Source organism: Coturnix japonica, chromosome 9 (genome assembly GCF_054131305.1).
Source record: "Coturnix japonica strain WE chromosome 9, WE-NBRP24, whole genome shotgun sequence".
NCBI classification, from domain to species: domain Eukaryota; kingdom Metazoa; phylum Chordata; class Aves; order Galliformes; family Phasianidae; genus Coturnix; species Coturnix japonica.
Window position 1 is genome coordinate 5,253,474 of NC_140671.1, and position 20,605 is coordinate 5,274,078.

General features: G+C 45.7%; 1 protein-coding gene across 1 annotated transcript; it reads right to left on the minus strand.

Annotated features, from left to right (window-relative positions):
• Positions 1–63: 63 nt before the first annotated feature.
• Positions 64–19,421, minus strand: PPTC7 (protein phosphatase targeting COQ7). The gene is made up of 6 exons (XM_015877882.3): positions 18,654–19,421; positions 10,591–10,770; positions 8,657–8,855; positions 6,336–6,459; positions 4,587–4,716; positions 64–3,603 (listed from the first exon to the last, which is right to left on the minus strand). The coding sequence occupies exons 1-6, from the start codon at positions 18,853–18,855 to the stop codon at positions 3,545–3,547; spliced, it is 894 nt and encodes a 297-aa protein (XP_015733368.1). The 5' UTR covers positions 18,856–19,421; the 3' UTR covers positions 64–3,544.
• Positions 19,422–20,605: the final 1,184 nt, after the last annotated feature.

Here is a 20,605-nt window from a genome sequence, read left to right on the forward strand (position 1 = left end):
CCTGACCTGCGCTTTGTACCGCTAACAGAGTTTCTGCAGACAACTTTGATCAAAACCAACACGTTTTAGTATAAATACTATATTTATTAAATATCTTTACAATTCATTTAAATGTATTTACACAACTATTCCTGCATAAGTTATACCTCAGACATGAAATTCACATATTCGCCTCTTAGGTAAGCATAGATGATAGTCTCATTGAACAACAACAAAAGAAAAGCATCCTCATTAGGTACAGACTCTGATTTGCTTCATTATCTCAGCTATCTTTGGAAGAAACTACTCCATACACTCTGTTTCTACACAGGCAGCCTGGCTTCTCCCTGTACAAAGGATGGAGATGGAGATTCCTTCCTGAAATGCTTCACCTCACACCTCTCCCAGTCCTGTCTGGTCCCAAATCTTTGTTTTCTTCTCCCCAGCCAAACCTTTACACACACACACAGACAGTCGCTGTATGCCGTAGGACTCCCAAAGATAGCCGGCCACGTAGCACAGAACCACAGGCTTTTTTCCAATTCACATCTTAGCCCTTTTTTTCACCCCTAACACCCAGTAACACAGCTGCAGAAATCCCAACTCCTGCACGCCCCGTTACACAGCGCGGTGCCGCAAAGATCCCTTCACATCCCAGCTCTGACAGCTGACAGGAATATCCCGCAGCACCCAAAGCCATTCCTGCATGTTCCATCCACAAACACCTCTCCTGGATGCTCCTCATAACAATCACAAGAGCCCCCAAATTCCTCGGAAGCGTTTCAGCTTCGTGCATCATCTAAAGGTACTTTGACAATACGGGCCCTGTCATTTCCTCTTCCAAAAATTAGTTGTGCGCAGACAGCTTAAGTTCATAGGAAGAAATTAGGTTTGATATGTTTAGAGTGCATATCTTCAACAAAACAGAACAAAAAACAAGCGCGTGATAAAAATATCGGTTCTTTATAATACAGTATTGCTTTATAAACAGATGGAAAAGCTATCAGCTTTACTGGTCTTTGGTGTGTCCAGTGAGGGAAAAACTCATGAATTTTTGTACATTAAAATCCAATTTTGTTCTTTATTTAAAAAGGAAAAAAAAAAAGAAAAGAACCCAACCGGGTGATGTGATGTGAGGCAGATGGCAGATGGCTCTACAGACAGCGCTCAGCTACAAACTGCTTCAACACCAGCAGCAAAGGCAGAGGCTCCAACCCTGCAGGCAGCACAGTTCGCTCCTGGGGAGGCGGCCGAATCTCTCCCATGGAGGATTCCAGGCCCGGGACCAGCAGAGGCAGAGCACAGCGCATGCAACACCTCACACAGCTCTGCTGCACTCATCTGTCTGATCTCAATTTATAGCTCTAACAAGTGGAGGGGGGGGAAAAAAACAACAAATGAAGGCTGGAAATGAGTGTGGTGAGAGCGAGGAGTCAGAGTGCAAAACAGTCCGGGTCTACAAGGGCATCGTTTTAAGGTAAGTTCAAGGGAAATAGTTGATCAAATCAGCTCCAATGAAGAAACACGACAGTCAATACTGAAGAATAAAACGTGAAGATACCCAGATTTGAGAGGGAAACAACCCTCCCAAATAGGAGAAACAAAGCCCTGTACTGCAGCATGGATACATTCCTTCTAACGAGACGGGAGAACAGCTTGTTCAACTCCAAAGCAAAGACTGACAACTTGTGCAAAGTCACCCACCGCTCCACGTATCGCTCATTAACTCCTCTTCGTTAACGTAATCCTCCCCAGACCCTCACCAAAATACGATTTTGGTCAAGTTTAGGGTGGTTAAGGCATTTTGACAAGTAGTTACAAGGTGATTCAAAATAGATACGTAACATTACGCCAATTGAGGAATAGCAGATAAATTACCGAAGAGCTTCCAAATTAATCACTCCTTATAAATGAAATGCCTGTTACAAGCACAATGCATTGAAATAGAGTAAAATGACATGTACATGGTACATGTTAAATGATCTTAAATAAAAGCTTGACATAGTTACGCAAATATACAGTACAAGTCCACAAAAATTCTTTAAACAAGTTGAGGTAACCTCAAACTTAAACAGTTTTAATGCAATAAACCAGGTAGTAAAGATCTCCTCCTGAGAGCAGGTAAGATTGCTTACCGACCGAGTTTAACTGCACTCACCTAGACATCAACATTACCCGACTTTTTATATATAAAAACATGGCTTTAATTTATTTCTACATACTCTTCTACCAGCAAAAAAGTTAATGAAAAACTGACCAAAAATATATATATCTTTACAGCTATCAGCTATTTGTATGAACCTCGGAATAGAAAGGAAAGCTTGCTGGAAACAAGGGGGGGAGGGGAGGGGAACTGCTGTGAGCTGCTGTGATTCCAAAGGAAATGTAATATTGCAAAGTGGCTGTTAGATAACTGTAAACATCATCGAGGTTCGTTCCGAAAACCCTAAACTTGAGTTTCTGAAATGTTAGGCTTTGCTCATTACCCACCGATGGTTTCCATCTGTACTTACTGCTGCTGCCACAGCGTAAGAAAAGAGGTGCGAGTGTGGGAGCCAGAGAAAACGAGGATCGTCTGGACTTCACTTGGTGCAGCACGTGCTGTTCTACACAAGCAAGAATGGCAACATTCATACGAATTACGTTACATTAACAGATTTATGTACCAAAATTAACCATGCGCGGAGCTGAGGCTGATCTCTGCGCAGCCTCCCGCTGCAGCACTTACGCTGTATCGCCCTGTGCTGGTCAGATGGGTTAAAATGCTTTGGAGGACCTCAGCTTCGACCACCTCAGCTATTATTTTTAGACAGAGTTGTAGTTTTTGTTTTAAAAAAGATAGTTATCCACAGCCAAAACATCCAGATACCAGCCCCAATATGGACGAATGATCTGCAGAACGTTTTTAAGATCACAGTTAAGCACCTGAAATCACGAAACACATTTGCATCCATATAACTTGACCTAAAGTATGTTTCTGAAACTCTGCGCTAGAAAAGGCTCCTAGGCTGACACCGTGTATGGCAAGAGCAGAATGTTTACAGCAGTTATAAACCTCCTGAAAACCGGAGCTTAGAAACATGAAACCTCAGCTATCACTGCAACAAGACTACGCTTATGGAACTGTGTTCTGTAACATACCCTTTAACAAACAGTGAATGTTTCTAGCAGATAGAATAATATGCCCTCCCGTAGAGGTTTTAGCTATTGAATCTAGTCTGAAAGATGATAAACCAATTCTATTCATCTGACAGTAAGTCACCATTTCAAACGCAGTAACAACGTGGGATCGATCCTCCCCCTGTTATGGACAATTGCTAAGCTCTGTAAGACATGCTTCAAGCCTTGAGCTGCTTCTTCACTTCTTGCTGGCAGACAGAGACCAGTGCACTACGAGTGGTTCTTAACAAGGACTTCAGTTGTGTCAGGACAGGCAACGAGCTCACAAACCGGCTGCTGAGATCAGCTGCAAAGGAAGAAAGCCATCCTGCCAGCAGGAAACCACACGTGTGAAGCTGGGAGCTCGGGGATAATGGAAACACGGGCAGCTGGCACTGCGGGCACGTCAGTCTGTGTACTCAGCTACGATAGAAAGAAGGACGGTGATGTCATCTGGTTTCCCCCCTGTAATATAAGAAGAATAAAAGCATGATGTCAAACCACGCTCAGATGTCTTCTAGTGCTCCCCCATGGAAAGCTCCTTGTGAATTAGTTTTAATATTAAAGACCTGAAGCAGAGAAGATTCCTCCACTTCCAAAACACAGCTGAGGGGAGCATTTAAAAGACCACCAAAGCTCTGTCCTTTGGAGCTGTAGTGAGACGCTGCTAAGAGCTACTCACATTTGTAGCGGTCACTTTCCGAGACTCAGTGGGCTACAGCAATGCAGTGCATTGCACAGAAATAGCTCAGGGGTATTTTGTTACGGCGAAGGTCACGGACTGGGAGAGCTGCAGTTTCATTACTATCGACCTTTCTGAAAGGCGTCTGAGGTGCTGCAGGAAATCCTGCCTTCTTGATACAGGGACAGTGAGGACATCTCTAATTAATAATTAAAAAACAATTGTTTGACGGGACTCTGAACTCTGCCAGGCGTTAGTACTGCTCTAGAGCATAGGAAATAGAGCCAACAGAGATCAGGGCTGGGACATTAACAGTACAAAGGTCAGAAAGAAAGAAATCCAAACAGCTGGCATCAAGAATGGAAGACCTTAAAAAAAAATCAAAACCCCACAACTGAACAACAAAAATCCACTGTCACACACAAACCCTAGGAGCAGGTCAAGCACAGCTCCCCTGGGAGCCTGCACAGCTTCGGTCAGGCTGGATTCTTGCAGCAGGAGAGTCCGTGTTAAAGAAAAAGAAAACAGAAATCAGCGCATGGAGCTCTGTGCACTCCAGCTGCTTCCCCCAGGAGGCTGCTATTAGCTGGGGCCTGGGATGACCTGTGTCAGAACCGGGGTCCTTGCCAAACCGACAGCGCTGCACTGGTGCTGTTGCCAAGCACATTTCTTAACACTCTCTTTTCCTATTGGACTTTCAAGCAGAACTTTACTGAAGATTTCTTAAAGATAGCGAGTGTGGGAGGAGGAGAAAAGAAAATCTTACCTCTCACGTTCAAGCCATTGTCACATGCAAACTGTGCAAAGGGTGACATGTAAGTGGGATCATACGCCAGCTCGTGAGCTTGCTCAGCAATACTTCTTGCAGTCTGCTGTATGCTCTCATAGTTGGAGTTCTAAATTAACAAGGAAAAAACATTCTTGTAAGGAAGTCTCTATTGCTATTTGTTTTGCTGACGCTGGTCAGTTTTCCAGCTCCCTGACTGGAGGGCATTGCCCACAGATGAGGCCGCTGCTTATCACATGTGTGAAGGAGCACTTTCAAAGACAGATGAGGAATGTTTTAACGAGAGTGGAAGTTCTAAGGGTAACATTCTCTTTTCATCTTCTCCACCATCCCTGTTGCCTTACTTCTATGCTTTCCTTACTGGAGACAACACACCATGACAACCACCCCTATTACTGGTAACTACTTTTAAATGTCATTTCAGAAAGTCTTCCCGCAGTCTGGGGACTCAGCGGGCTTTTCCACGATGAACTTAGGGCTGAATTTCCTTTAAGGGGAACTTCGGTGCCTTTCCCAACTGCACCAATAGATGGAGCTCAACTTTTTCCGGAGAAGTAAAATCTCCAGCACCCAGCTCTGCTGACCTCCTGTCTGGGCAACAAAAAGGTGGACGTACCACAAACAGAAGTAAGCAGTGGCATAAGCAATGCCACGCAGATCAGCAGCTGGCACATCAGACCTTCCAGCCCACGACAGCACGCTGACATCTCCTGCACCATCATCACCTTTGCTAACCAGGTTAAAGCCCCTCTGACAGCTTGTGCTGTAGCACGATCCCACATTCCCTTTCACAGCACAGCTGCACACTCTGCTATTTCAGCCCCGATCACTGCACCAACGAGAGAGAAAAGGAGAGGGGAGACTGCAGATGGGAAGCATAGGAGTCCACCTCGTGTGCAGACAGAGGCCTCCAGCCTTTTGTCTGCAAGGACCCATTCTGTCTGGCACCACCTCACAATTACATACCTGCAGGATAAGAGCAGGCACAGTATTTTTAAAACCACACTGTAATTCTGCACCTTCCCCTCCTTTGCATCTCAGAACATCAAAATGCTTCCCTCAGGGAAGTTACACATCTTGATACCTCTCCAGCACGCTTTCCTTTCTGTAAATAGCCTTAAGCTAAACGCTCTCACGCAAAGTAAAATGGTTTAATGTATGTTTACTATTTAAAAGGAGTATTTGTGGTCATAACCTGGAGAACTCTCTGAGAGGTGTTTGCTGTTTGTTTTTAGATCTGATGTTCCACACACACGCTGCCCACAACTCAGACAGTCCAGACTTATATACGTCTTCAGAAAACTATACATTATTTTTAAATATCGAGCTTCCCTTGCCCCAAATAACCTGTAAGACAAAGCTGTATTTGCACATATTTCATCTACAACTGCAAATGCAAATAAATATGGACATAGTGAGGAGTGGATCCTGCTACTGTACTACCAGCTCTCCCCAGCCCCCCGCCCCGTCCCCTTGTCTTACAGCAGCCACTGACACACTGCCGGCTGCTGCTCAGCAGATCTGTGCCAAAGTTGCTGCTTCGAGATCCAGCCTGGCTGCAGATCCGAGAGGGAGCACTTCAGGGCCAACATACCTGCTCAAACATGGTATTACAACTGGCAAATCTAAACGACAGCACTTTGTTGCGGGCCTCTTATGTATAATACAAAAGCCATAAAAGAAATGCCAGTAACTGTGAGGTGTGTGTTCCGAATCCCTCACACTTACCTTCAGCTTTTTCAACTCCTGCAGAATCATGTAGTCAGGCATGTTGTCAAACAATCCGTCTGTTGCAGTCAAAATAATGTCTCCAAGTTGGACATCAAAAGAAGTACTATCTGCAGCATCGGGGCTGTGAAAACGACATATGTCAAAGAATGGACCCCAGCCTTTCTGAAGGCACCAAGCAACGTCAAACTAGCACACTGACAGCTTTTGTAATTCACCACTGTTACGTGTTTTGCTAGAAATAAAAGAAATAATCACTAACTGGAGCTTTTGCACTGGGAAAGCTTGTCAAGAAAGCTACAACAAAAGAGCTGTGATTGCAAACAGGTGATGTTCCAGCTATTACACAAAGGATTTGCATTTACAATTCCCAGATGAACAATTCCGCAAACTAATCTGCTTCACAAGTGTATCTCCATGGAAACCATTAAGTAGAATGGCAGTTCAGGGCTTCCTTTGCACCCATCTTAAATATGTAACAGAGCTGCACTTGAAAGGACAATTCATAATGGGAATGGCCACAGCACTTAAGGATTCTCAATCATTTTATGTGGCAGTGGAATAGGAAACATGTCTGGATATCACTAACAGGAGACCACAGCTGGCTGGATTATTTACATCTGATAACATCATGCAATATCAAGATCAGAAAACACCTATTCTGGCCATGAATATTGCTGTAGGATCTGTTTCTCAGATGCAGCATAACGACAAATCTTCAATTTTAAAGATTCTTCAGAGCTCTTTAGAAGAGAGAAGTGACAGCACACCGCACTGTTTGGCTGTGCAAGAAAGCAGAGGGGCCATCAGCCTCCAACCCAATCCCACCATCAAGTGGTGTGCACCTTCAGGAAGGTCAGAGTTGAGGCTGCCTGCCTATCCCCAGATACAGACCAAATTTAAAACATTTAAGTGGAAAAAACCATCCAGACAACAAGGATGAGTACTAATTAATGTCAAGAACAGCACAGAACTAGCCAGAAAGCTATAATCATGATTCAGAACCCAAGTGTGGGAGCTCATTTATCTTGCACTTTCCTTACTGTGTGATGACTCAGATTGCTTTGCTTCCCTGACCTCCACTGGACGATATTAACTACCCTTATGCTATTTTGGGGGGGACTCTTTTTATAAAAGACAAAGAATTTCAGAAAAAAAGAGAGATTTTAATAGTTTTGGAATTTCAAACAATTGTTTAATTTTAGTCTAATAAAGAAGCTGGACTATTTAAATGCTCTGACTTCAGATCTCTATACCAGCTTCCTCTCTGCAGCTTCACAAAGAAATAAAACCACGTGCAAGAATGAACCTACTGACCACCAGCTCTCAAGCAACGTTTTCAAAATCAAGGCAAGGCAAACCAACAAAGCCATCATTTTGCCACCAAATTTACAGTCCTTATGGCATCAGACTTGAGATTTACAGCTTCATATCCAACTCGAAGGTGCCTACTGCATTCTGTGTTTACTGCCATCTCTCTTTGAAGATGCCTTTGTCACTTGTGTTGAGAAGAGAGGTATCAGTTTAACGACCATACAGCAACTGACATGAGGGCTGTATTTAATACGTGTATTTCACAGGTTGCTGCTCTCCCTCTCCAGTTTTAGTTTACTGGTAAGGCTTGACACAGCCACAGGATTTATCAGCCTGACATTCTCAGGGGAAGAAGCCTGCCTCTGAAACAACTCATTTCTGTGTACAGATTGTCCTTTCCTAATACTCTCATTCCCCAGCTTGGTGTTCCGCCAAACGGAGTTTTGCTCGTTTGGGTCAAATACAATATGCTGCTGGAAACACAGCCACTTGGAACCACGAGGTACAGTCACATGTCCCTCCGCTCTATTCTTCAAGCCCTGCTAACTCGCTGCCAAAATCTCTAAATTAGCATACTCCAAAGCAGTCTCAGGGGAGCACAGACAGGGGCTGGGAATGAACACTGCTGATAAGACGAGCCACTCGTGCAGGGTGATCAGCACAGCCAGCAGCTGCAGCCTTCATTATAGCACCTCTATCAGGCAGCGCTCTTCTGTGGATCAGAATGTGTCCAGAGTTCGTTACAGATGGTAAGAACATGCTATGTTGAATGAGTAAGCACGAACCCAATGACTTCTGACTGTGCAACAGCTTACAAAGTTTATCATGCACACAGTGAGAAGTGTTTGCAGCACCTGAAGGACGTGGAGGCAGGTAAAGCCACTGGGCACATTTAAATCCCATGTGCTACGCTGCATTATACAAGGAACACTGAAGCAGCGAAACTGTAACCTTTTGGGAGCTGATCACTACGCAGATTTCAAATGTAAGATCCTTTCCCATCTTACCTGTCACTTAAGACAACTCCTTCTGCTTCTGGTGGAGCTATCGACAGTTGGAACGGAGTGTTGAAGTAATGCTGCTGTTCATCAGATCGATGTACTACTTCTCCTCCTCTGACTACCAAAAATCCAGAATCTCCCAAGTTGGCTGTATGTAAACGATGACTTGTTCTGTCCAAAACTACTATGCAAGCTGTGCTGCTTCCTGAAAGCAAGCAGAATACAGGGACAAGCTCACCTTACAGAAAGCATTTATTCCCTCATTGCCTTTAGTCATTGTTCAGCATCTCAAGTATTTATCAAAACTTACAAATCAGGATAAATGGAAGCACTCATTAATGCAAAATGAAAGTTAATACACATTAAATAAGGCAAAATGCTACAGATCTTTGCAGCAGAGGTTTCCAAGCAGACCTATGTGCAGGACAGACCACAGATGAGCTAAGCTATGACTGTATGGCCGATACAGGAGGCCAGCTGGCCCGAGGCATCACGTGTTAGAGATGTTTCACTTTCTAGTCCAGGGAGCTGCCTGGAAAACCCCACACTCCATTTGTTCTCTACTGAACATACGGGACCTTCTCCACTCTTAGTGAAGGGAGAGTCAGAGCAGTGTCTTTGGAAGGATTCATGTCTTATATACAACAGCATCCAGCACTGTCCTGCAATACAGGAACAGCATTTAAGTAAACACCACAATTTCCTCCCACTTCAGTTTCATTTAAAATCAACCTACTAGACTCACTTCTGATGAACAGAGAATTGAGAGTTAAAGCGCAGCAGGAAGGAGAAGTTCAAGCCTAATGAAACTTTCCTAATGAAGTTGTCTCCCTCCCTTTGGTTTGAAGTGAATCCTAAATGCCCGTTGCTGTGGTAGCTCCCGCTCTGGTTTTGGTTCAGGCAGGAGCACTAGTTTCAAATTTTAACTGTATTAGCACAGTGTAACTAGGAGGCCACTGCGGAATGCAGACCTTGTGACTCAGCATATGCCACCTTTCGGGATCCAAAAGGTCAGACCAAGCAGAGCTGCCTCCATCTACAAAGGAGTTGGGGGAGATTTCACCAGCAGCCCACTTTGTGGATCCCTTACAGCTACAAATAAGTACTATTATATGTGGAAAAGCCCAATGTAATTAACAACTATGGCTATTCTGGTGACACTTAAGGTCACATTTGAGGTTTGAACCTATTCTTTAGACATATAATGCAAGAACATCTGTGCTAAGCTCAGCAGACAAGCTATATATAGCTTACACAGCAATCTCCTGGCATAGAAGTTTAAGGTCAGGTGAGAAGCACGTGTATCACACCGGGTAACGCTCTCCTGGTGTGTAAGAGGTCACACGCCCTTCAGAAACATGTTCTGTTTTCAAGGTTGTCAGCAGAGGTCAAATTTTGCCTCTCTATCTGTTCACCACTCCCAAAGCAGATAGATTGCACTGCCTAAAATCAAGTTTGACACAGAATATGCTAAGCATCTGTTTGCATTCAAAAACATCTCTAATGACTCCTTTCTAAAGAACTGTAAAAACTACAGGCTATCAGTAATCGGGTGATATAAGTCACTCTCATCAGCCTGTTAGGTTTAAAGTTCACTGGACATAAAGGACAACAGGAACAGCGAGTCAAGGAGCAAGCAGATGCATCCACCTATGATTAAAAACTCTCTACTTGCATAGCTTCAGCAAAACGCCACAATTAACAGAACTATTTATGCACAGCAAGTGCAAGCTGCAGCACATTCTACTGCAAAACTCATCTTCCAGACTCCCTGCAAGCACTGGCAAAGAATCACCCCTCACACACAAAGGCTGCTTCCCATCAATATTTACTTATTTTTACATCCATGTGTTTAGATACATATAAATATTTGCATGTACTTAAGTATATGTGTAAATAGCATAAGACAGACCCAATTCACGTTCTTTTTTGCCTCTTACCAAGCAAAGGTACTTTGTTCTGCAGCAGCTCACAGTAACCTGCAGTGAGAATCCCAACAGGATTGCTTGGTACGAACCGTCCTTCTTTTACTAAACGTTCACATGTTCGCATTAGAGTCCCTGAGAACTGAGAAGGGTCAACCCCATAGTCCCTCCAGCCACCGACACCATCTGCTACTCCTAGAAGAGAAAACAAACAGAAATCAAGAGTTATGTGACCAGGAACATTATCCAAAACACGTATTATATTCGATAACTGCAGAAAACACAGCACGGCCTTTTTTTGTTGAAGTGAATCTTCAGTTTTAAACGTGTGTTTAAAATAGAACCCAACCCCAAACGAACAGGCAAGACTACACAAAGCTGGGACCTGTGTCTGTCTGCAAGGACAGCTTGGTGCTTATTTCAGCCAAGGAGGAGAACAAAAACCAATCGTGGTCCAGTTATTTTTGTTGTCACTCAAAACAGAAAATGAGATGAATTCTGCCAAAGCTTCACAAGATTTGAGCGACTCCAGGCAAGTCTTGAAGACGCACATGTGAAAGGGGGGTGGTCAGAGACCAACAGTTGATCACCGTGCTGCTGTTCACAGCAACATGATGCTGCTGTCAGTGGAAATAAGAGCAAGAAAAACACTTTTGCTGTCTCATACATAGAAGAAAATCAGTTCTGGCATCTCCTAGACAAACACTGTAGAAGATGAAACGCCTGAGCTGGGTCAGGAGTAACGCAGCAGATACGTCACAAAAGATCCCCAGCATTTTAACCCCCTGACCAGGTCCACAGCCACACCATCTCAATAAAACAGCAGCTGTGCTCATCTCAACTATTTTCCAGAGCCCTGACTGTTCCACAGAAGGGTGTCCCCAGATAGAAAAGCACTGCCAGCAAAGGCATGGAAATCTGACTGAGATGGTAAAAACCAAGTTTGCCTCATCTACGAACGCCCTTCACATCGGTCACCATCTGAAACTGAGACGAAAGGTTTAGAGCCGGCCTTGGCACGAACTATAATCTGACAAGAGGTTACAACCAGATTCTGAACAGCCCATCAACATTAATCAGATTTCTCCCAAAAATAGTGCACAACCTTTCAGACACCTGCTTTGTCCACTTGCTTTCTTACAAGAATGGTGCAGGAAGGCAGATCCCTGCCTTCCCCTCTTCACAGCAGGCTCTGGTACGGAGCTCACATGGAAGCAGCCCTGGCTCTCCCCACAACGCCTCTTCTACTCTCTTCAGGAGAAAACTAATCCTCCCTTTCCACAGCTTCACGATAACGCTGGGTTAAAGCCATGCTTTCTGCTGCCATTCAAGCCAGGCTGGAGTAAGAGTACAGCAAGAAAAGTTTTTGCTCTGATCTGGAACTTGAAATAGAAGCTGGGCACCAGTTCGGATGATAACGCGAACTTTGCATTCAGTGACCTGATGAGCAGCTTTTTTTCCCTTTAAGATGAGCACAGTCCAGCCATAATTTTGCCAGCTGATCATAGCAGGCATTGCTTCAGTGAAAAGGTTGACACAAGGAAAAGGGCACTGTCTGACAGACACTGTCCAGATCCTCTGTTCCTCTGTCCAGCTCTCGGTTCCTAAGGTTGTTACAAAACAAGCTGGTGAGAAGTTATGGAGTTCCCCTGAATGCTCAGTAAACTGTTTTTGCATTAGCCTTCTTTGGAAATACTTCAACAGGAACACCACAGCATTAGTATATAGTGCAAGAAAGCAAGCCACCACAGAAAGCAGCCAACCAGGTTAATGACCAGAATCAACTCTGAAGTACAAATAAGAGCACACCACCTGATTTTCTTTGCTCACTTCTTAAACCAGGCAGAAAATTTGAATCCACAAGCACGGCAGCACACCGTGCTCTGCTCTGTATTGCTGCCTGCTTTCTGTAAGCTATAACAGCCACAAGGACGCTGCCAGTGCCTCCCATGCCCACAAGGTGCCCTGACCTGCAGGAGGTCCAACACACAGCCGGGCATTCCTCCTCCATCCCTGGCACAGCAGCACACTGGACCAGCACACTCACAAGCACACCCTGCCGTATGTTTCAGCCCCACATGGCTCAGCAGCTCACTGCCACGTGCACAACGCTGCTGTCATTGCCTCACCCAACGCAGACAATGTGGGGTTTCTACATAGTCTTTTTTCCTTTAACCAGCATTTCTAAAAGAAGACAAGCCATTTAATTTAAGCTAGGTGACCTTGTTGGCTCCCAAGGCACGCTGCCCGAGCAGCCAAACGCTTCCCCCTGCTCAGGCACACAGCCAGCAGGCCCTGCTGCCATCCAGATCAGCACACAGGGCATCCAAGGAGCCCTACACCACACAGCACATATCCACTTTCCTTGCTCTTGCCTCACATTAGTGTAATTCTAGTTCTCTCTGTCTTTAGCCATTGTGTCCTGCTTCCTCTGTGGGTTTGAAACAAAAGGCAGTATCTTCAAATCCTCAATATAAACTCAGTGGAAAAGAATATACTTTTAAAATTATTATTTCCTACTGATAAAGATGTAAGTGTGAACAAAGTTTGAGAAAACTTAAGAATGACACATTGTAAACATGGAACAGGAGAGCATGGGATATTTTAGTCTCCAGAAGCAGTAACAAGTGAAAACTCACCTGATAGAAATGGATCAGTTCCCTGTGTCAGCCTATGCAGAGGGCACGCAAATATACATGAGACACTGAAATACCTGTGGCTAAATGAACTGCCACTGTAAATAAAGCAACTGAAAACCTCACAGTAAATGACAGCAGGCGAGCTGCTCAAGTAGTTATACCAGTCACAGAGACCTTCCAGAATCAGTGAGAGTTAACACTGCCTTGTGCTGGAAAACACACCAACACCACTGTCAGCTTAAATACCAGGCACACGTCAGCCCGAGAACCCACTATAACTTCTGAAGATGCATCAGGGTCTCATACAGTCATAATGAGGTTTCAAGACAAAGCACAGTCACCAAAGCTGAGGGAGTGAAGACACTGAAACTCATTAAAATTGCTATTAAAACTGCTGAAAGCACATGGGATGAAAAGCCAGCTGAAACGATGTTCAGAACAAAAGCTGAGAACAAAACCATGATACAAATTAAACCAAGTTTAATACAAATAGCTTTACCCGAGGAAATTCTAGCTGGCAAACTAACCTGCCCATGGTCAGAAGCCAGAAATATCACCCCGCCCCAAAAATGCCTCAAGAGATGGATGGACACCTTCAAAACGCTCTCTCAGCTATGAAGAATGGGCACACAGAGGCACGAGGCAAACACAGGCATGTCTGCAGGGACTGATCTTGCATGCAAACACTCCAAACTTCGTAAGATGTTCCACTCATCAAACTGAACTTTAAGATTCTGGAGAACATTACCCAAATTAGCCATGATTCACTAATAAAAGCACATTGAGAGGATGTATTTATGGGTCTGGATTTATTTTGCATCTGACACAGAGGACAGACTAAAATGGTAACAAAAGCACAATCTGTTGTGCTACCCGAGTGTGAAATACAGCACCTAATATTCGTCACCACGTCAGAATTGAGATAAACTGATAAGATTCCTAGTTTTATCAGTGACAAGATAAGCTGCACAGCCTGGCAACTCCAGCAGTGTGAGTGGCAGCAGGCAGGGATGGGGATGCTACAGCCACATAGCAGCCATTCCCAACACCCCTCCTTCAGGCTCCCCATGGAACACGCTGTGTACTGTGCCTGGTTAGATGCCATTCCTAAAGGCAGATGGGGCTCCACTGGTAACTAGTTACAAAAGGAAAGGTTACTTATTCACACCGTGCATTTTAAACCTTGGTTTAAAATGGTATAAACCAGTCCTCAGCTTGCATTACCTTCAAATGTACTGGAAGAATAAATGGCTCATTGACAAGGAGGAACAAAAAGCAAGAGGCTGTAGGAGAAACAAGGAACTGAAAGCACTGAATTGTGCACCTACTTCCAGGAGAAAGAAGCAGTTCCTTATATTATCTCCTCCCCCCACATACACCACTGCTTTTTCCAGGTCTCTCTCCTACCCAACTGCTCAGTGGATTCTGAAAGGTGTAAGAGGACAATAACACTTCCTGCAACATAGGTATGCTGAGTGCCTCACCTAGAACACTGCGTGCTTTGCTTATTTCCTTCTGTGCCTTCTGACACACGCTTTGACTCTGCACGATTTTCTTCCAGTAACAGAGGCAAGGAAGAATCATCAGATTTTAGCTTCATCCTCAGAAAGAAAGCCACTACATTTCAAAGAGATTACACTCAGTGCTTAGCAGCTCTGCTGACATTTGGATTAGCTGTACATACAAGTATGTCAGTGAACATGATTCTAACGGAGATGTTTCTCAATAACCTGCAATTCCTCTGCAAATGCAGATACTTGTTCTCATGTTTAAAACAACCCTCATTTGGACTATTACAGTCTGTGGCATTTTTCAAATCACTGATCATTCCCTCTAGAATGTCTCGATTTCTCACAAGAAAGGGGGTAAAACTGTACAGAGCTAAGCAGACCACTCGCCTCCTTTAGCATTGGTAAATTCTAGCAGCAATCTCTTTAATAGGTACGCTACCAAATAAACCACTTAACACAGTCTTACATGACCTTCAGGCATCTGAGTAAGAATTCCTCCTATGTGGCTGCCAGAACATCTCTGACATTTCACCTACAAATCCTTCTATATCTTGCAGTTCCCTTTTCTTGATGCCAGTGAAACCAACAATCTTCTGAGGGCCTCAGCGCTCCCTGGGGAGTCACATACCTCCTATGCAGCCTGATGACAAACTTAATTCTCACACACAGCACCATTCCTCTCCCTGCAGAGTAGCTGCCCTACAGCTCCAAAGCAAATCACCAAGATTTGCAGCAGATAGAACAGCTGCCAAACTTTAACCTTGCAGTGGACAAACAGTGCCCTGCTGCTGACCACTTGTTTCCTACCATTGCCACCAGTTGTTTCCTACCCCTTGTGCTGCCACAGCAGTAGATTGGAAGACAAGCCAACTCACACCGGCTACACCCAAACTTCTACCCAGCAGACAGTGTAGAAGTGATGCTGTCACGGGATGCACATTGCTTGCTGCAATGTTTCAATCATGAGTCACACAGCAGTTCGGAAAATCCATTAAAAACTGCAAAGAGAACAAGAGCTTGATAAGGCAGGAATAAGCAAGAAAAGGCAGATCCAAACAACAGAGAAAGATCACCAGCTTGAAACATCCCAGCATCTATAGACCGACAAAGCCCATTTGCTTTGTTAAGAGAATATATACCTATATACTAACTAGAAAGAAACAAAGGTGTTAGTGTCTGAAGTCTTGTTTTTCAGCTTGGAAAAACACTAATCTTAAAAGCTACAGAGGAATGGTTTAAGGCATCAACATGTCTACCCGCTCAAGAAGACACCTTCCAATATTCCTCATTTCTCATCATCTCATTCTGTAATGTTCTGAGGGTCTGGACAACAGCAGCACGAACAGCAAACATACAAAAAGGTACAAACAGCAGCAGAAATGATCGCAGGCCTGAAGCATGAAGCTGCAGAAATTTAATATCAGTAGTAAAGTTATTTCCTTCCCTCAATGGGATCCCAAAGGACGTGTCAAGGATTTGAGATTCTTGCTCCTCCTCCTGCTCACAATGGGAACAAGCAGATATAAGAGTTATACACCAGCCAGAAGTCAAAATAAGAGCTAAAGATCCAAAGCTTCAAGTACACCAGTAAGAGACCTCAACAAGGAGAGAGAGACCCCCACCAATGACTGTGGGAGGGCTGGAAATAACGCCCATCTACATAAGTGTTCTCATTTTCTTGCAGTGAGGCTGAAGGACAGACTAACAGACACATGGTCAACTTTTAGACTATACAGCCTACATAACACAAAAGAAGCGCTTGGCATTGTTGTATCTGCTGTAAACACTCTGCCTCATTAGCCCAAGCCAGCTTTTGTTTGACCTAAGAAAATGAAACCCCAAGCACTCATGCCAAGTGGCTGGGAGTAGCTCCTTCTCTGTAACACCACGCCCGTATCCATCCCACACAGGCATGCTTTCCATACAGAGATTCTGGGAAAGACTGGCACGGAAGAGTCTTAAATTCCTATCTGCTATAGTTTTGTCACTGATGACAACCAGGGCAGGCTAACTTGAAACTTACTGTTGTCTACAAGTATTGTTGTGTACAGCACTCACTTTCACTGCAACCACCTGAGCCTCTTCATTAAACTGCTTCTGAAAAATGAAGCTTTTAAAGCCACAGTCCAGCAGATTTCTGAGGTGCAAAGTTAGGGAGGTATTAAGTTAGTACAAAATGCATGAGGCTCATTAAAAAAAGAAAAAGAAAGATAAGGAACCTCAGATTTGCAATGAGAGCAAGAGGAATCAAGGGCAGGAAACCTGCTGAAACCCCTTTGGCATCAGCGTTGAACAGCTGGTGAGAAAGAGCAAAGGGATGATCACAATAGCAGAAACAAGGAGAAAACTCCTGTGCCCTGGAGCTTAAGAACTACTAACGAAGAAAAAGCATTGAGGTAGACTGCATTGGAAGCGATCCTGTGTTAATGTTTGCAGAATACACCGCAGTTTCACTTTACTGGCACACATGAATATTAGAAAGAGCAATAAGGAACATGAAAACAGCCTTACAGGGAAAGAAAACAGCTTTCCTATTTGAAGTCTCTTCTTCCTGTTAAGGACTTAAGACATCCTTGTTTGAAGCTGTCTTTGCTGTTTGATCCTTAAGTGGAGTTATAACTGTTTGTTGTCAAGTTGCCATGAAAATTAATGCAAAGACAAACTTAGAAATGCAATTCTCTGTCGATTCCAGCTGGAAGGCAAGACAAGCTGGAAATCCTCATATGGTAACGACCAAATATGGCCAAAAAACCCTAAACATCATCAGACGAGTCTAAACCTACACCATGCAAAGAATCCACTTAGACAAGAAGAGTATCCTGCATTTCTCTTAAGGGCAAATACAGATTACTTATTTATCAGTGCTGGCCTACTAAGAACCTAAAGGCAGCCAGCCGTAGTCACATGGTGGAGTGTGGTTGTCCAACAGCTGATCTAAATGGAAAAAGTTTCCTTGGAACATGCACAAGAGAAAAGATGCAAAACGTCTAAATACACAGGCAGGTTTTTCACATCTTGAGAGCTGTAGCATCACCATCACAGCACAGGCTCCCTTGTAGGATAAGCAGCAATACTGTTGCCTAGCACCCTGTTACAGCTGGCCTGAAAAAAATGTTTCAGCTGTATTAACCAGCAAGTTACAGTGACAGCACTGAATTATTCCAGGCGCTGTCACACCGTAAAACACTCCAGCAAATACTCAGCATCTTTCATTTAAAATGATAGGTAGAAAAAAAAACCCAAGAAGTTTATTTTTATTTTAGTGTTAAAGTTGCAGTAAATTTACTTCCATCGCCGCAAAGCAACTTCTGCAAAGTGTCAACCACATTCAACCTTGACTACAAGGGAGAAAGGTCAAGCACTGTCCAAAGCAACACTTCCCATAAAGCAAAGACTCTATTGACTACCTATATAATCCCATTACTTGTCCCATTACAATGTTAAATTTGAGCTGGGAAGATCCATTTTGCAGATGAGCACAAAGCAGAGCAAGCGATCAGAACACACACAGCACCCGCCGAAACTGAAGTTTGACATTTGAAACCAGCCTCAATGTCACTTTGCCTTTCACTTGACAAGGACAAAGCATGCACTAAAATAAGGAAGTGTCCGATTCAGGGATCTTTTACATAGAAATGCATCACAGCCACCAGGTGCTCCGCTAGTTTTTAGAGGCACAAAGGGAGGAAAACACCTAGGAAGGTGTTTCCTTGCTCTCACAGCCACCAGGCCTTAGGGGCACCTCCATATGAAGCACAGGGCCTCGCCGCTGGCCTCGGCACCACCCCATCCCAGCAGCACGCCCGGAGAGATGGCAGCCCTGCCGTTGTTCCTATAAAGGCACAAAGCTTGGGGCTTTAGGCAGCTGCAGAGCACCACCGACCTCCATCCCTTTGTCACCGAGGTCACCCCCACAGCCGTCACTTACCGAGCACATCTGCCGTGCGGTGCCGGGCCACAAAGCAGGCGTCATCCCCGTAGCACATGCCTTTCTTGAGGATCCCCTTGCGGAAATCTTTGCCAAAGCCGCAGCTGGCCGTCACCAAACTGTAGTCACGGGTGTCTGTCTGCGAGAGGCCGCCCAGCACCGCCCGTGCCACCAGCCTGCCATAGGACAGCACCGAGAACATGGCGTGGGGCGCCCAGCAGCCCAAGGCCAGGAACGCGGGGAGCCACCGGCGCAGCCGCCTCCTGCAGCGAGCCAGCCTTCCTGCTGCCCGCCGGCCGGCCGCCTCCACAACGCTGGGCCGCAGCGCCTCGACACCTCCGGATCTCCGGACCTCAGCCCCGCAAAGCAACAGCGCCCGGTACCTCAGCACCACGGAGCCTCGCAGCACCACGGAGCCCGGCAGCCCCTCAGTCCCTCAGCCCGGCAGCTCCTGGGCCGCCCCTCCTCAGCCCGGCCCCTCTCCCTCCCCCCGCCCACCTCTCCCCTCAGGCCCGGCTCCCGCCCTCACACCCCAAACACCGGCTCCTCTCGGCCGGGACTGCCGCCCTCCTCCGCCACCCCCGCGCAGGGGGGAGGGGAGGGGCTGTGCCTACTCCCGATCCGCCCCACAGAGGCTCCCCCGGGTTCTCTCTCCGTATAGCCGAGCACAACCCCGGTCAGAGCCGCCGTTCCTCTCCGCGCCGCCCCCGCTCCCCGCCGCCCGCAACCGCCATCTTGGCCCCGCGCGTGTAGAGCTGACGGCCCGGCGCTCGGGGAGGTCAGCCCCGCCTCGAGGCAACGCGCATGCGCGGCGGGTGCGACAACGCCTCCTATAGGGACTGCGGGGCGATAACAGGCACCGCTCCCAGCATCCCCCGCGGCGCTGAGGTAAACCCGTGTCCTCTCAGATCTCCTCACAGTCGCGGTGGTCGCGGCCTTGAGGTGAACGTTGTACTCCGGCCCTTCACCACAGCCCACAGCTCTACCTCTCATTAGTACAATTATGTTTTCAACACCTAACGCAGCTATGTGCCCTCCACGCCCATATCGGGCCGCATGTCTGGCGTGCTCGGAATAACTCCGAGGGATTCGGTGGCTATTTGCGCTTTTCTAGTGATTAAGGAGGGTTATGTGAGTCATTCGACGTTAAAAATGGTTTTTAAAGGATAACAACTCATGTTTCCCTGGCAGTGTGTGGTTATGTGTAATGCCAACTCGCTGCAGCGCCTGATGGTCGTGATTTCTGGGCAAATAGGTGAAAGTGGAGAGGATCCACTCATTATATAGGGCAAAGTGATGGCCTATGGAAGGTCAGAGCGTTCCAAGATAAGGCTGCAGAGTGTGATCATCAAGGGAAAGGCACCGTTATCCTCATTGCACATGGGACAAAGCCATGGCTGTCAGGAGGCACATGGAGACCCCAAAGGGCTGATCCGTCCCTGCTTACAGCCCTGGCTGTGCAGAAGGGTTTGGAGCTGCTGGAGCTCATGGCAGGCAGATCTGAACGTGCAAAGACCCACTGAGTGCCTGCCTTGGGGCCCAGAAATATGTACACAGCAAAACAAAAGGCAGGCAGCAAGCAGAGGGAGGGGTGAAAGCTGAACCCCAAGCTGGTGAAAGGAAAAGCTGTGCAGTGTACAGCACGGATACAGCCTGCCAGGAGCACTGCTGGAGCACTGTCATTAACAGCATTAAGGCACAGTGTGCATTTGGCTGCTGTGCGCCTTGACACAGACAATATTCCTCCCCTTTGAAGTGCTGGAGGTTTAAGCGACGTGTGAAACGCTTCAGCCTAAAGCTGCAAATGGTATCCAAACTTCATTAAAAATAATCTGCCTCTTTGTAATTCTTTATGAGCAGAAAGAAAGTGCAAGGACCTCAGAGAGCAACCTAAACCATGGCCATCAGGGTTGCTGCCTCATCGCCTCTTTGTATCTAGAGCAGGAAAGGGA

Bases quoted from the DNA above. Each gene is read 5' to 3' on its own strand.
- PPTC7 (XM_015877882.3), bottom strand. From the start codon at position 18,855: ATGTTCTCGGTGCTGTCCTATGGCAGGCTGGTGGCACGGGCGGTGCTG. The intron at 4,717-6,335 runs GTAAGTGTGAGG...TTGTTAATTTAG, and splicing joins AGGAGTTGAAAAAGCTGAAG to AACTCCAACTATGAGAGCAT. The intron at 3,604-4,586 runs GTAAGATTTTCT...CTTATATTACAG, and splicing joins CAATGGCTTGAACGTGAGAG to GGGGGAAACCAGATGACATC.